Raw genomic sequence first — 15,804 nt, 5'->3', positions numbered from 1 at the left:
TCTTGATAAGAATGGGAGTGTTTAGTCCCACCCACAGAGAAGAATCAGGAACATGATAACTACATGGGCCACAATTATCCCACAAAGGTACTTCCTATTACCAATTAGTTTCAGAAAACAAAAGCAGCAGCAGGGGAAGGGAAGAAAGACAATTTACCAAAAACACAAAAGAGCCTGGGATAGAGGAGGATTCAGTTTTAATTAAAAGACAGGCATTTTATTTCTGCACTATTTTTTAACATTCCAGGTTTATTCAAAGGACATTATGTATCTTACAAGTCTTAAGACTGGGAAAACACTAGGAGTAATGTGATAACCCTATGAAGACATAGCTAAAATCATATCAGAGTGATCTTTTTTGTTTGTTTTAATACAACTTTAGATGTTTCAATCCAATTTTTAATACTGGCTAAAGCCATTCATACCTAGAGCACTCAGAATAGCCCATTAAAAGGAACAAAAATTGACAAGATGCAAACAGCAGACGACACTTGGTTTCTGCAATGATGGCAAAAGCCTTATTTGTACACTTTAAAAATGTTACATCAGTGATAAATGAAATTTTGTGCTCTAATACTTTGCTTGAAAAGTCTCTTTATCCAACATGAAGTCAGCGAATCTTTGCTGGAGCTCTTTTTCTCTCTCCTGCTGTCGCTGCACATCTTCCTTCAGACACTGTAAGGAAAAAAAGTAAGCAAGCAACCAGTCAGTTTTTCCAATAGTCACACCTATGAAAATCTTTTCCAAACGTTGTATTTTAGCTGCCTCAGAGGAAGGGATCAGACCTGAGACAAGATCTTGCTAAAATTATTCATCTTGAATATAAATGCAAAATAGTTGATGTAGAGTATCAACAATCACAGTTATCTTACTTCAAGCATCAGGTATCTTAACACCAATTTTCACACACACAATCACAGAACATTAGGTTTGGAAGGGACCACAAAAGATCACCTAGTCTAACCCCCCTGCCACAGCAGGATCACCTAGAGTAGGTCACATAGGAACTGCATCCAGGCAAGGTTTTGAGTGTTTCCAGAGAAGGAGACTCCAAACCTCTCTGGGCAGCCTGTTCCAGTGTTTTGTCACCCTCACAGTGAAAAAGTTCTTCCTTATGTTCACATGGAACCTCCTATGCTTCTGCTTGCACCCGCTGCCCCTTGTCCTATCGCTAGACATCACTGAGAAGAGCCTGGCTCCATCCTCCTAACACTCAACCTTCACATATGTATAAACATTAATGACATCACCCCCCTGTCTCCTCTTCTCCAAGCTACAGAGACCCAGCTCCCTCAGCCCTTCCTCATAAGTGAGATGTCCCACTCCCTTAATCATCTTTGTGGCTCTTTGGCAGTAGTTAATCACGAATGTTTCAAAAGGAGAGATTTCAAAATGGAAAATGGACACAAGCAATGCCCTGTATTTAACAGTTATCTGTGGAGTCCTCTTCCATGAATTTGTTCAAAACTTTTTTTTAGGTAACCTTTCAAATTAAGTCTGCATCCTTCTGTATGTTTAAATCAATATAAGAACCCCTTTTCAGTACTGGATTTCTAAAAGCCAAGTATCTGCAACCCTGACAACATTAATTTCAGGGAATAATACCATCAGTATGTGAAAAGACAGGAGAACACGTAGCACACACTGGCATTCAGGCCACTGACTTTTAGGGAAGGCTTTACACAAGTTTTGGATCTACCCTAACTTCTAAGAGTAATTAAACCCAAAGCAAGCCAAATTAAGATAGATATAGAACTTATGCTGATTCACATTGCAAAAGATCAATAAAATAAACCACACAAGGAAATAAAATAAAAATAAAGTTAAAAAGCACACTAGAAGATTAGTCCCAGCTTCTAATATATATTTCATAGACTCTTTGATATTGAAGCGAATTGCAGGAGTCTGGCAATAGGCAAATGTGTAATTTAAAGACCATTAAAAAAATTATATAAACTCAGGCTGTGAACCTCAGAGGCCATGCACTGTAAAAATATCTTTTCCACAAAGTGCCTGTATTTGACCTAAGGTATTACGTTTACCTCCAGTCTCCGAGGGATTGCAGCATCTTCATGTTTCTTCAGTTCCTCAAAAGTACGTAGCTCCAGATGTGCCTGTTCAATTTGGTCCCACAAATCATTCAATTGTTTGATGAGGCCCATTGCTCGAGACTGATAACCACCAAGCAAGATCTTCAGCTTCTTTTCCATCTTGGCAGCCCTCTTTGCTTCAGTTGTCATGTGACCTCTGTTTATCTGTCCAAAAAACCCGTAAAATTTATTTATCCAAAACTCAAAAGTAAAACAAAATAAAAAACCTACTAAAAATATTATCTATGGAATTGTATTGAGTTCATTGAGTTCTTTGATTTCTATTAACAAAGCATACTGCAAATCTTACAACCACCTAGATTTCTGGATTCATACCTTTACAACATAAAAACATTATTCCATAGGTGAAGTCCACTGGCCAAAATAGGGGTGATAGCAAACTAGATAAATTCAGCTTTCCAGACAGGAATTATTGCAGTTGCTGAGTTAAATTGAAGACACTTCTTGAGGTGTTAAACAGGGAAGAGACATAATAGCTTGCTAGGATACATCCCTCTTACACAGGAGATATTATTTGCCTTAGTAAAGGAAATCTAAATAAAGGTATTATGTCCATCCTTCTCAAAAATATATATTTAGTCTGCAAAAACAGCCACATCTTTCAATCCTTCTGCCTATTCCAACAAGATTCATCTAAATCATATTCCGTAAAGTAACAAGGAAATCAGGAATGTTAAGGCAGCTCCAAATCAGTCTCTCTGCTGCAGAACCATAATGAAAACAGCGTGGTCAGAGAGGCAAATGAATGGCAATGTTGGGGCATAGGAGCACTGTAAGGAACAGAAAAAGGGCTATAAGAACAGCAAATAAATCCTATCACCTATCACTTTCTCAGAACAGCCACAGAAGACAAGGGGCTAAGACTAAATGCTGTTAACTCATAGAGGTGGGTCCGCATGGAGACATCAACTATTGTATGCTTCTAAAAGCTATGAAACAGAAAACTTCAAAAAATTTTTAAAAACCCCAAGCAACAACAAAAAAAACCCACAGCAAGCAAGTATCTAAACATGCCCATCATCTCAAGTAGAAACTAGGTACCCTGATGAAAGCTCAGCAGATGGTGACCCTTCATTCCTGGTGTCAGAGTATCTCAAAAGGACCATTTGGATTCAAATATCTCTATAGCTGAATGCTGGACAGATTACTTGATTTAAATATTCAAAGTCGGGTTGGATAGGACTCTGAACAACCTGATCTAGTTAGAGATGTCCTTGCCTCTGGTTGATTTCTGCCACAGTGAAAAAATACATTAGTGCAACAGATAAAAGCGTGTAACTTTTTCAAGTGGTTAAGTGCAAAAGCTCAACTCAGAACCACAATGGCTAAATCAGCTATCCTTGCGCTGCCTCTTTACAAACCAAAGCTTTGCTGGTCAGCACTCATACAATTCCTTACATACAAAGGAATTAACACTGATTAACCAAAAAAGCAGAAGCCTTTCTCTGTTCTGAACATTAACATTTCCCAAGATATCAACTTTTACCAATGAAAGTAAACTCCACTGGGAAGGAACTACTTCCTGATCTGTCCTTTAAAGTGCTAACCACAGTCAACCAGATAATCCCAGCCACTAGGACTGGTGCAGCCATCACAGCCGTATGCACGAAGCTGCTGCTAAGTGCATTTCAACAACCTTTCCACTATCCAATTTTTATAAAGTACACTCCCTGATACAGCTGCCTGTTTCTGTAAAATGTTCTACTCCTTAACAATTTATTCACTCATTTAAAACAGTTCTAGCAGGTGGTACACAGAAAAAGAGTGAATGGTCAAGGAAGCAAATGTTAATGGGGGAGCAAAAGAGAAATTTGACTGAGCCATCTGCTTTGCTCCTGAGAAGAGAGATGCAGACTGCTATGCTTTCCAGAGTCTGTTTGCAATGTAGACTTAAGCTATGCCCAAGTTGCTTTAAGCATACAGAAAGGTGCCTCTTCTTCAATATTTATCTAAATCTAGAGAAAATTAAATAAATAGATTAGGGATTTGTGAGGATACTCTCTGATGGAAAAGTATGAAAGCTTTAAATGTCTTCCCTGGTAAATAATATGCTATTACTGCAACAACAAATACAGCTGTGTGGTAAAGGAACTACATTCCAATCACCTTTTCTCGGAAGAAAAATATGTGTTGAGAGCCATTGACGTTTAGAGATCATGGAAGAGATGGATGCACAGGCAAACAGAATTCTGTTTGTAACAGACATCTAATGTAACAAAGAGCTGTTGTCCCAGGTCATTTTACAGCATTACAGATGATGTAGAGTGTGCTTGGTGCAAAATGAAACTTCAATCAGAATGTCACTTTACTAGAACAGGTCAAAAAGGACCATTTAGAGAAGTTCCACTACTCTGTTGTCCCGAGTGAAATGTCTATCAACCATCTAATTTGTAATAAAATGGAAAACACTGAGTACATGAGGACATGCAATCCAGTTACAAGAAAAAGACTGGATCGTGGCATTGCCTTCACAAGTCCTGAGTTATCTGCATGCTCTAAGTATTACCAGTGGCAGTACGGGGTTGGTCTCACACTTTTACACATTTTAGTTGGAATTCACTTGGCTTGGCTTTAAAGATCAACATCTGAGCTTGCCACTCAAAGTTCTACAATCAGGAGAGAAAATGGCAACTCCAGGGCCTGGGTCACCTGATCCAGGACATCAGGACAAGACTAAGTATGCCACTGAAGTGCTCTTCTCTGACTATTATAGGAGCACAGACTGATATTTCCTCAGACGTTGTCACCTAAAGTCAGGTGGATCACACAGAATGGCAGGGGTTGGAAGGGACCTCTGGGGATCATCTAGTCCTGTCTAGAGCAGATTTGCCTAGATCAGGTTGCACGGGATCATGTCCATACAGATCAGACCCACCCCAAGCATGTACCGTTCTAATGTATGAGATATAATAAAGCAATTTTCCCAGTTGAAAACAAAGTCACTTCAAATCCAGTGCTTACTGTGGTATCAGATCCTGATTATTTAAACACTCCTGAAATTTTCCGACAGTGAGAACTGACTCAATATTCTGGAGTTGTAGAGATGTTCTTATTTTAACTACTAGAGCTCTTTAGGGTTTATATGCTATTCAGCCTCTGCCTTGTACTCATTCCTTGTCTGACCTGGATTATAATAGGCCTCAATGCTGTAAAAAGACAAAGAATAAATGAAAAAAATGAAAAAAAAAAGAAAAACAAAACAAAACAAAACCCCAAAACAAAAACCCACAACCAGCTTCCAAAGTATCTAAACACAGAAAATAACACCCCTTTCTTCCTTCTCTGCTTATAGAGAGAAATATGAACACTCACCACCTTTCCTCATCCCTTCCAACTACAAGATTTTAGGACCTTTTATAAAAAGGTCAAAAGGAAGTCTCAACTTTTGTAACAAATACTATTTATTAAAAATTGCTGACTGCTGCACTAATGCCAACAACCACATATCATTTTAGTTCAAGCTTCATAAAATCTTAAGGCTCAGATACCAAGCTAAAAATTCCAAGCAGTTATAGTGTGCTTAAACAGTAGTCTACACTATTTGCTTAAAGCTAAGAAATAAGATTTCAGTAAAATCTGACAACCATTTCCCCCCTGAACCTAGCAGAAAACATACAGACATGTGCAAGATTTCTCCACTTATTTATTTTGTACTGCTCCTTGGCTGGCTTTGGTTCCACTGACTTTTGTACCAGCTACAGCAAAATGAGAACAGCATGTACAGACATGGGATAAAATGATATATGGTGCTAGGGTAAGTGTGAAAGCCTCACCCCATCCCAAATCTCTTATATAAATGCCTCCCTCATGCATAGTAGAGTTGTGTTCCATTTTCAGTACTATGCTAGTGATCCAAAGAAGAGAAATCAAAACAGAGCAACAGACATAATCAGAGGTTTATAAAACATGATCCAGAACACAGAGACTGACTGAAAAAAACAGGGAGGTTGTTTGTTTTTTCTCCATCATAAAAATAGAGAAAATGAAGATACAACAATGTGTTTTAAATATCCCAAAGATCATCGTGGAAAAAAAAAAATCAATCTGTTCTTATGCCCACAAAGAAGGGAAGAGGTTAGTTGCAAGGTTTAACTAAGGACAACAAAGAACAGGGAAGATTGCTTGTGAGAATAAACATCCACTGGGAAAGAAAAACTGACTCTGAGGAAGGGCTTGAATGACTTCAAACCTGAATTTTCACAATTCCTCACCTCACTAAGTCTACTGAGAACACCCCTCCTCAGTTCAAAGGTCTGTTTATCCCTGTAATAACCACTCTGTTTTCCTTCTGTTCAGTGTGGCGCTTCTAGTAATCCCTAAACAGCATTAAGTTCTCATCTTCTAATTATCTTAATTATGCTTGATGGATAAAAAAAACACATGGAAGAAAAAAATTGCTGCATGTTCTTATCAGAGCCATAGTCAAAAGTAAACCAATTTGTTCCATGACCTTGAAGAATCAACATACCATCATAAAGCCCTTTAGCTTCTACAGAGAAATTCTCCGCCAGCTTCAGCTACACTGGCTGAACGGGTTACTCTTGGAACCTATATAGGACTACTCCAAGTGTTATTACAATTTCCTTCCTCACCTCAGATCTGTAAGTGGCCCTCCCATACTCAAATTTGCTGGCAGGAGCTGGATCAGCTTAAGTTAAATAGCAGAGTTTGTGAACTTGCCTCCTCTTGGCTGGATCACCCAGAGCAACTGCAATGAGACAACACACTAAAATGGCAGCTTTCTGTTCATGACACCAAACAGCTTCCACCAGAATTTCAAACCACTCCAAGGACAATGGCTGTAACACTAGGACACCCCCTGTGCATGTTTAGGTGATCTGCCTTCACAAGCTTGATGGTGCACTTTATAGTACCACGTTTTTAAACAAACAAAAAATCATTAATTGATCTAATTAAAAATATTTTACACTTCCATGCTCTTGTACAGAATCCTCCTTTGTTTTTTGCTTGAAACACTATTTCACCGATCTATAGTTTGATGAGGCAAAACTATCCATAGTCCAAATTAGCAAAAGGTAACAGTCAACTCTTCTGGAAGCTGAGGCTTGGTGTTGCAACTTTTTGTTTGCTATCATTTTCAGTGCAGAGCAATATGGACTCAGTTTATCAAACTGCTATCAACACCAACATTGGCTCAGCTAATCAGATGAAAATACCCCAAGATTTGACACTATTTCATCACTCTGCTGTGACACTGAGGATGATGCTTATTCAGCATACACAGGAGGACAAGGATCATTAAGAAAAGGTGCTGATTAGTATCACAGCAATCAAAAAGGAACAGAGTGTGCAAGAGACAACGAAAGGTTCTGTCTGGTTCACACAAAGTTTTCATGCACTGTTGGCATGCAACTGGAACTTCACAACTGAAACTAGCCTAAATGTTCAAAGCCTGCATGAGAATATAAAGTTACCTTTCCCCAATTTAATAGGGAAGTCACAACATAAACTCTTATATTGTACTTTGTTATGTAGATCATGTATCATGACAACTTACTGAGAGCTGCAGAAGGCTATTCTCTCTACTCTCAATTAAAAGTAATAACCTAAGAGCCATCTCCACATGAACTCTGTCAGAAATTATGGTAACCTGCCTTCAAATAGTGTAACATGAATTGGTATGACTACAAGTACAGACAGTACAGGGTACAATAAGAGCAAGTGTTCCCACAGAAGTTTATAGCATCCAACGATCTAGATCCAGAATAATTCAGAAAGTTACTGGATAAGTCAGCAGTCACTGCTGAACTACAGTGATGACATTAAAGCCCATTTTAAATATTTTTGTTGGGGAATTTTCTCTAAAACGATCGGTATTATCAGTGATACCCATATACCACAATCACAGTAGAAACACATCTAGAAGAGTACAGTTTAAGAAGGAAAATGAGTAAGTTATTTGTACTAAGCTCTTCTGAAAACTCCTTACCTCTCCTGGGGAAAAAAAAAGTTATAGTAATATCACAGACAGCAACAACAGCTTTGATTAGCTGCAAGCAAGCATGGGTTACTGCATTGCCTGATGAGATAATATGGCAGCAAACAGTGTCAATACCTTCAAAACCCGTAACTGCAAAGGCAGAGCTCCTGGACTGATCTCTTCCAAATAAGAGGCTAGCAATCTTATGGAAGTTCACATAATACGCAAGTCATCAAACAGCTTGATTCGTTTTCAATGAATAGCAGAAGCCACATGAGGAGCTTGCAGCAATCACTAGTGCTCTATTCCAGCAACTACTATCACACAAGTATAAATGAAGCAAGCTACTGTGTGAGCAGCAACTCACACTGGCCCAACATTCACAGGTTCTAACACTGCTTCAGATTAGCACAGGCTTTACAGAGTGACAGATCCGCCCATGAGGTGGCTTCCAGAGAAAAACCACCTCAATGTACACTTTTCTCTGCCTGAACACCATTTTTGACAGTGATGGGCGTGCAAATGCTTTTTGCAATGAAGAGTTTTGTCAATGATGAACTTTATTTATAAGCATGTAAGTTGCCTGTATGAACTACATTTCCAAACATGAAAATTGATTTCACCAGTCACCACAGAGGAAATCAGTGGTTTTAGACAGAAAAAAACTCCCACACACTATGAGGTAAAAAAAAAAGGGAAAAAAAAATTCATTCCTATGTGCAGTCAAAGCTTATTTTTAAAGACCTTTTTCATCGCTCATTTCCAATGTTTTGGCACATCCTGGACCCGAAGACATGCAGAAAAAGACTTTTCTATACAAAAAGTTATCCAGCCCCGTGAAAATTACGGCCTTAGTCTCAAGACTCGTAGGCAAGATGACAGAAATAAGAATACAAAGAACCCTCTTACTGGGATTCATCTGCTCCCCTTCAAATGTCCCAAAGTTAAGTCAAAGGAAAGAATTGATATAAAACTAACTAGTAGCATTTTTCTTTGAAAATAACTTTCGAACAGCAAAAGCATAGTTCTGTTTCCCAAAGCTGTTCAACTGGCGGTCTGGGAAGTATCACTGCTTTAAGAGTTGACTAGTTACATTCGAATAAATCTGCTTCCTCCTTTTTGCTCATGACAATGAAGGTCTCAGAGTGGGAAGCTGCTAACTGCAAATGTATTTGTGGAAAAAAACAAGGACATAGTAAGTTAATTCACAGAAAGGCCAGTGAACCATGAGGTTTTTTTCCAGACTTCTAACATGCAAAAATACAAAGCTCTAACTCAACTCAACAAGCTGTAAAAGGAAAAGACAACTACTTTCCTGGTACTACAAGCACACTTAAAGATTTAGCAGTTTTCGATAGTGATTTTCAGTCATAGATCTACAAGTGCTTCACAAACAAAACTACAGAGCTCCATAAGGTAAGATAATACTTTTCCAGGGAGAAAAGAATCAAGGGAGACATTAAGACCTCATCTTGCTTCATTGATCTGAGGTGCTCTAGGTGTTTCTGGAATAAAAACAAAAATAGCAAACTCAAGAGGGAAATTCAACTCTTCAATGGGCCAAGCTGCTCTCAGGAAGTGCCTTGTACCTACCAGAAAAATAAAGGGAGCCTAAGGCTACTGCAGCTTTGTATTAGTTAGGAGGCTAAAATAAGGTGTATTAAATCTGAACTCATAGGATTTGTTTGGAAACCAGCAATGAATATTCACCTGCGAGAGAAAGAAAACAAGATTTTTGGCTAAATCCATTTATCTTTCCCAGCACATTTTTTTCTTAGTGTAGACTTAAGTTAACCATGGCAATACAAATGTTTTTATTTATTGCTCTCCTCATTACGGGTTACCTTCATTGTGGATCTCACAAATATTCCCAAGTTCTGCAAGCAAAGACATGATGTGATATAGATAAGATGATCTGGTATCTGGCTACCATGGAAAGGGGCTGCTGCTTCATCTAAAAATAATTAACTTTCTGCCAATTCAATGAACTGATCCAGATTAGTTACAAGAGCACTCATATGGGGTCAGAGGCAATGGCAGGAGACAGCTGGAGAAAAGTAAGTAGCACTGACCTTTTCTGGAACAAACTAAAATGTTGGAGTATCCAACCTATAGCACAGACTGCAAAGTAACCACTCTGGTAAAAAAGGAAAGTGTTTTCACACAGAGGCAAAGACAATTCCTGAGGGATCTGCCACAGATATCTGATACTTAGAAGTTTATACCCTCCAAAACTGCTGTGCTAAATACATGTTGATCAACATGTTAAGCAGAGATTAGACACTGCAACAGTGGTGTTGAATAAACACTCATATTCTGAACAGTTTGACAGTGAAAGTCACTGATAATTCTCAGATGGGATCCTCTAGTATCACCTACATTCCCAACAGACCTTGCTTTAAAAAAGTATATTCGACAAAAGGAATAAAGCAGTACCAATTAATGTACGTGACCGTAAGAGCAGACTACTCAAGGATTCCACCACATCTTAGTTTTATGAGTAATTTCTCTATTGCTCGACTTACAAATTCACTTCTGTTCTCCAGGTGTTTTGTTTTCTCAGTAACAGCACATCTAAAAATCCAAAAATAAACTGCAGGCTTTAAAAGCATGGAAACTAGAAAGATCAGAAAATTCTACCAGAATCACAGGATTGTAGGGGTTGGAAGGGACTTCAGGGGATCAACTAGTCCAACCCTCCTTCTAAAACAGGGCCACCTAGAGCAGGCTGCACAGGATCACATCCAGGTGGGTTTTGAAAATCTCCAGAGAAGGAGACGACAACCCCCCTGGGCAGCCTGTTCAGCCCTCCAGCACCCTCAAAGTAAAGAAGCATTCCCTTTTGTTTAGGTACAACTTCCTGTGCACCCTCAAAGAAAGGAGAAGTGAAAAGTATTACTAATGAATAGCAGTACATCCAATACTAAAACCATTGCCAGGTTGTTCCATACTGTTACTTATCCCTGGACATCAGATCTAGCCAAACAGAAACTCTCCAAAATGGTTTCACTTTGCCTCCTCAAGTTCATCAATAACAACATAACTGTTTGTGATATCACCATCAATTTCAGAAAGATAAATGTCATGTCAGCAGGTAAAAGGCTGCCACCACTAAATCACTCAGGCACTGAAAATAGGCCAATTAGAGGAAGACACTATTTGTCCACACCATCAATCCACCAAGTGATCTCCCAGCAATGAAGACAGCACTGCAAATAGTTGGCTTTTTCTGCACATGATCTGCAGGGTGTTAGTAGTCCCATGCGGAAGTATTATACAGGGATTATGCAGTGTGCAGCAGTCTCCAGAGAGTGTCACTCAACTCAGATGGTTTTTGCTTACTGATCTTAGTGCCATACCAAGGGGACAAAGCAGCCCTAAAAAGCTGACCAACATCAGTTTCTGTTGCTGGCAAACTCATCTTACAGTTTCTTCTCTTCTCTCAAAGGACATTAAAGAGTATAGGCAAATATCTTGGAGTATTGAAAGCTGAGCTAATATTCCTGCTTTTCATTAAGGTTGTCTGATATTTCCCATTAAAATATCTATTTTAACTCATACTGCTTTCAGACAATTTTCCTTGGAAAAACATTAAAATGAAGGTAGGTTCTGCCATGGCTGAGAATGAGCTAGGAAAAAAGTTGCTGTCCTTTTTCCACTATATATTCATTTGTTGTTTTTTTTTAAAGGCATAAGCCTCAACCCATGACATTTCATTAAACCATTATGCTTTTCATTTGTTATTTTAAAAATTGTTCAGCTGGTGACCTATACTTCAAAAAACTATATGGTTATCTTTTAGGAAGGGCCTTTTAAGTAGGTCAGGCAACAGAGCTGCACTAAACTGCACTTTGCACATGCTTGGGAGACATTTTCAGCTCAAATTTAACTCTGCACAGAATGCACCTGCACACAGCAGTGAGCTGGGACAGGCAGCACAGTATTTTCACCACACCTGCAGCTGTGGGACACAGCAAGCTGTGCTGGGCCAGGATGCCTGTAAAATGGGGTGGGGGTGGTATTTTAAACATTTACAGAAGCTTGTTCTCTTTACTGTAAGCACACCAAGCATTTACCCTTGTCTAGCAGCACTCCAAGCTCCCAGCTCATCTGAAAAGATGCAGCTACTACAGCGAGACAAGGAGACTCATGATTGGAGCAAGTTATTGTAGACAAAGTGACCTGGATTTTGTTAACTGTCTTCCACAGAGCCCCAGGCAATGGTGGTAGCAAATGAAACCAAGTTTTTGTTCTTGGCAAGGTATCTGATCTGTATTTTGCTTCCTGAGTGATTTTGCTTCCTTCTCACGACTACAGAGGACCACTTACAGAATAAACAAATGCAACAGGAGTTTGATGAATGGATGACACGACCCTACTTTCTTTCCTTCAATATCCTTAACAAGGACACCAACTACTCATTCAAATACTGGGAGGAGATGAGCAAAAATCAACAGCACAAGAAAGTCCACACAGAATTAACCAATTTAGACTGCAGACAGTGCGCAGCAGAAAGGCATAGGGCCACACACTGAACAATAAAGAGAAAACAAAATATTCAATAGTTACTCATTAAGCAAGTACCATCCACTCTATGCAGTAAATGAGTCTGTGGAAAAAACAGGCTGCGTCATCATGAAATTAAAAGACTGTCTCAAAACACAAATGCATAGGCAACTTAAGGCTGCCAAAATAAGGCTCTTTGAGCATTCCCTAACACCAACTGTCTGACTTTGCAACTTTAATAATGCACTTCTAACGTAGTTCTGGGCACGAGATATTTAAACTTCAAAAGCAGTTGTACACAAATTAGGTACAGACCTCAGATTGCAGGTTTGATGCCAGCACAGCCCCTGATGCCATGCACGCCAGCTGCTGCGGTGCTATGATTCTGATCTTGTGAAAGTCTGAGAGCAGGCAGCGATGGGCAGAGCAATGGTGCTCTCTGCTGGAGGAGCGCAGCACAGCAAGTGCTCTGGTGTTAGAGCTGAACCCTTAGCTACTGGGCTACCTGCAGCTGAACTGCTCCTGGCCTGAAGTGACGAACAACCACCTCAAAGTCTATACCTGGGTGACATTCTGGACTAACAGACTTCACAAACACACATTCATGCTGTAGATGACATGTATGAATCAAGTGAAAATTCAGCCTTTCTGGCCTCTCTTTTATGTCATTTTAGTATCAGTAACTGTTTAAGGAGGCTTACTTCTAGCAACTTCTATATTGACCTTCAACACAGAACTTTTTGTTCTGAAGTTCCTTTTACCATGGAAAACGAGCATCTGATGCCTGCGTAATTGAGACTCAGACTGGCTGGGGTTGGAAGGGACCTCGTTCAACCTCATCTGGAATGTTTCCAGGGATGGGGCATCTGTCACCTCTCTGGGTAACCCGGGACAGTGTTTCACCACCCTCAGTGTCAAAAAAGTCTTCCTTGTATCTATCTAAATCTAACCCTCTTCTAGGTTAAAAACTTCACCCTTTGTCCTGTTGCAACAGGACAATGGGGAATGCTGCACTTTACAGCTGGACAAAAAGAGATGTACTTCAGTACTCGGTCCCTTGGCAGAGTATTCAAACTGCATGTAGACACATCGATGAAATGTTGTTAGCTGAATTCTGGTGTTTTGTACTTGCAGAAAATATTTGTTCTGAAAATATACAACAGCAAACTTGAAATTTGAATTTAAAATGCACTCAGAAGGAAGCTGTACCATTTCCTTACAAAGTGGAACAGGATCACAAACATCCATTGTTCTCTTTGGTGGAGGGAATCACTGGAATTGGCAGAAGGTGCCAGTCTGGCAGGCACTATCTGGACCCTTACGTATGCAATAGTAAATCAGAAACCAAATCTTAAGTTGGAAGGAGACCTTGAGAAGAGTTTTGGGACAGAAACATTGTTTTCAAACATCTTCCCTCTTAAGTATCTCATACTGGTCATTCTCAGGGACAAGGTGCCAAACTAGATAATCTATCTGATCTGCTAATAGTGGAGATGAAGAAAATAATAAATAGTTCAGATGGAACTGAGAGCAAAACATGACCTTCTTTCCAGTTGTGAATAAAGTAGGTGAAATGAGCAATGTTATAGCTAATAGAGCAATGAGAAACCACACATGGCAGTACTCCCTTAAGAAAAGGAGGATGAGAGAAACTGATTTGAACACCTTAAGAATACTAATGAGCTCCCCAGGAAAAATCTTCAACAACCTTTTCAAAGGAATCCCACCAAAAGGCCTAAATGATTTATAAGGTAACCTGTAACTCCTACACATAGCAACTCCTACACAAAAAAAAAGAAACAAAACACACAGGGAGAAATGTTTGGAAAAAAAAAGGCAGGTGAAAAAAGCAGAACAGAGACACTGACCTCAAGCCTCTTCTCAAGTGACTCTATCCTGTCTTTTTTGCTGGCGAGGTTAGCTCTTGTGTAGCGACTCTGTCCAGGCAGGTACAACACTTGGCTGTAACACTCTTCCCACACCTGGTTATAAGCTTCGCTGGAGAGCTCTCCATGCCCCATTCCTTGCTTTACCACTTCCATCTCTTGTGCCAGTAGATCTTGTGCCTGTAGGAAATGAAGAGAAATAAATTGCAGTTACAATACAGAAGATACAAGAAAATTCCTTTTCTTTTCAGTATTTAAGTGTACAATTCATGGGGGTGGTTTCTCTTTTCATACTAAGATCTCACCAATAGGTTAACTATGAAATCTAACACAGATGCTGTGGATTACAAACGGAACCCAGGGTACAAGGCTGCTCACAGCACAACTATCCCTCATTTTATATAATGTGGCCAAACTTGACATCACTCTGCTGTAGCTAATGAAAGCTGTGGCAAAGCTAAGTACTTCATCTTGCTGCATAGGAAAAGAGACAAAGGAAGGACCCTGAGGAGAGAGAGAACTCTACAGACAGAAGTAGCTACTATGAGACAAAAATCACTTTTAAGTTTCCTTTGGTTTGCCACCCTCCATGCAACCTGGAAAGTCCACTCTAAATATTCATGAGTGAGCTATTAAGCTCCATTGCAAGAAACAATATTCTTGACTTTAACATGCGTTCTATTCCTAAAGAGCTAGCAACTAGTGAGATACAAGCATTCTGCCCTTTCCAGTTTAGTTTAAAAAAGGAACTTAGAGTGAAAACATTTGTGTTGTTTTCACAACTCTTTTGACAAAAAGCCTGGCCCTCAAAACTACACAGACACCCAGATTCTTCCAATTTTATTTGAAAATGAAAAACTACAATATCTTTGCTGATCTGGAATCCGTTGGTTATCACAGAACAGTGAAGTTTGGAAGGAACCTCTAGAGATCATCTGCCCCACCCAACAACAAAGAGGGAATATTACACTGAATGTTAGAAAGCAAGCAGGAGGAAGGCAGCAAAAACTTTCTGCCCATCTGTTAGGACACAAAATTTCCAGTGACTCTGAAGAAAGTTTCCAGACAAAAACTATTGGACTGTTTAATAGTCTCTAAGGGAAGTGAGAGAAAACAAAATTTTTGTTGCACTTCAAAACAACCAGAGAAAGCACTCAAAGGAATGTTCCTAAGGGAACAATTTGACACTGGCAGGACAGTGAAATTCATGATTTAATTGTATTTTCCATCTTTAACTTCTCCTGCTCAGAAATTTTAAAGTATAATTTTTCATTTAACAGCAAATTGGAAGTACATACTGTGCAGTGCTTCTCATTTTAGGCTCTTGATTCATTGGTCAAGGAGACTGAATTAAAATCTC

At 39.3% G+C, this 15,804-nt stretch overlaps 1 protein-coding gene across 1 annotated transcript in view; it reads right to left on the bottom strand.

Annotated features, from left to right (window-relative positions):
- Positions 1–215: 215 nt before the first annotated feature.
- The window catches only part of CDC5L (cell division cycle 5 like), a 31,126-nt gene continuing 15,537 nt past the window's right edge, over positions 216–15,804 (bottom strand). Inside the window, exons 14-16 of the mRNA XM_054383425.1 lie at positions 14,427–14,624; positions 2,043–2,255; positions 216–675 (exon numbers count right to left, since the gene is read on the bottom strand). Coding sequence (XP_054239400.1) covers positions 571–675; positions 2,043–2,255; positions 14,427–14,624 — 516 coding nt within the window. The 3' untranslated portion in view covers positions 216–570. The remainder of the gene's footprint in view (positions 676–2,042; positions 2,256–14,426; positions 14,625–15,804) is intronic.

The sequence above is a fragment of the Indicator indicator genome, chromosome 9 (assembly GCF_027791375.1).
Source record: "Indicator indicator isolate 239-I01 chromosome 9, UM_Iind_1.1, whole genome shotgun sequence".
Taxonomy (NCBI): Eukaryota; Metazoa; Chordata; class Aves; order Piciformes; family Indicatoridae; genus Indicator; species Indicator indicator.
This window is presented reverse-complemented; position numbering and strand designations above follow the sequence as displayed.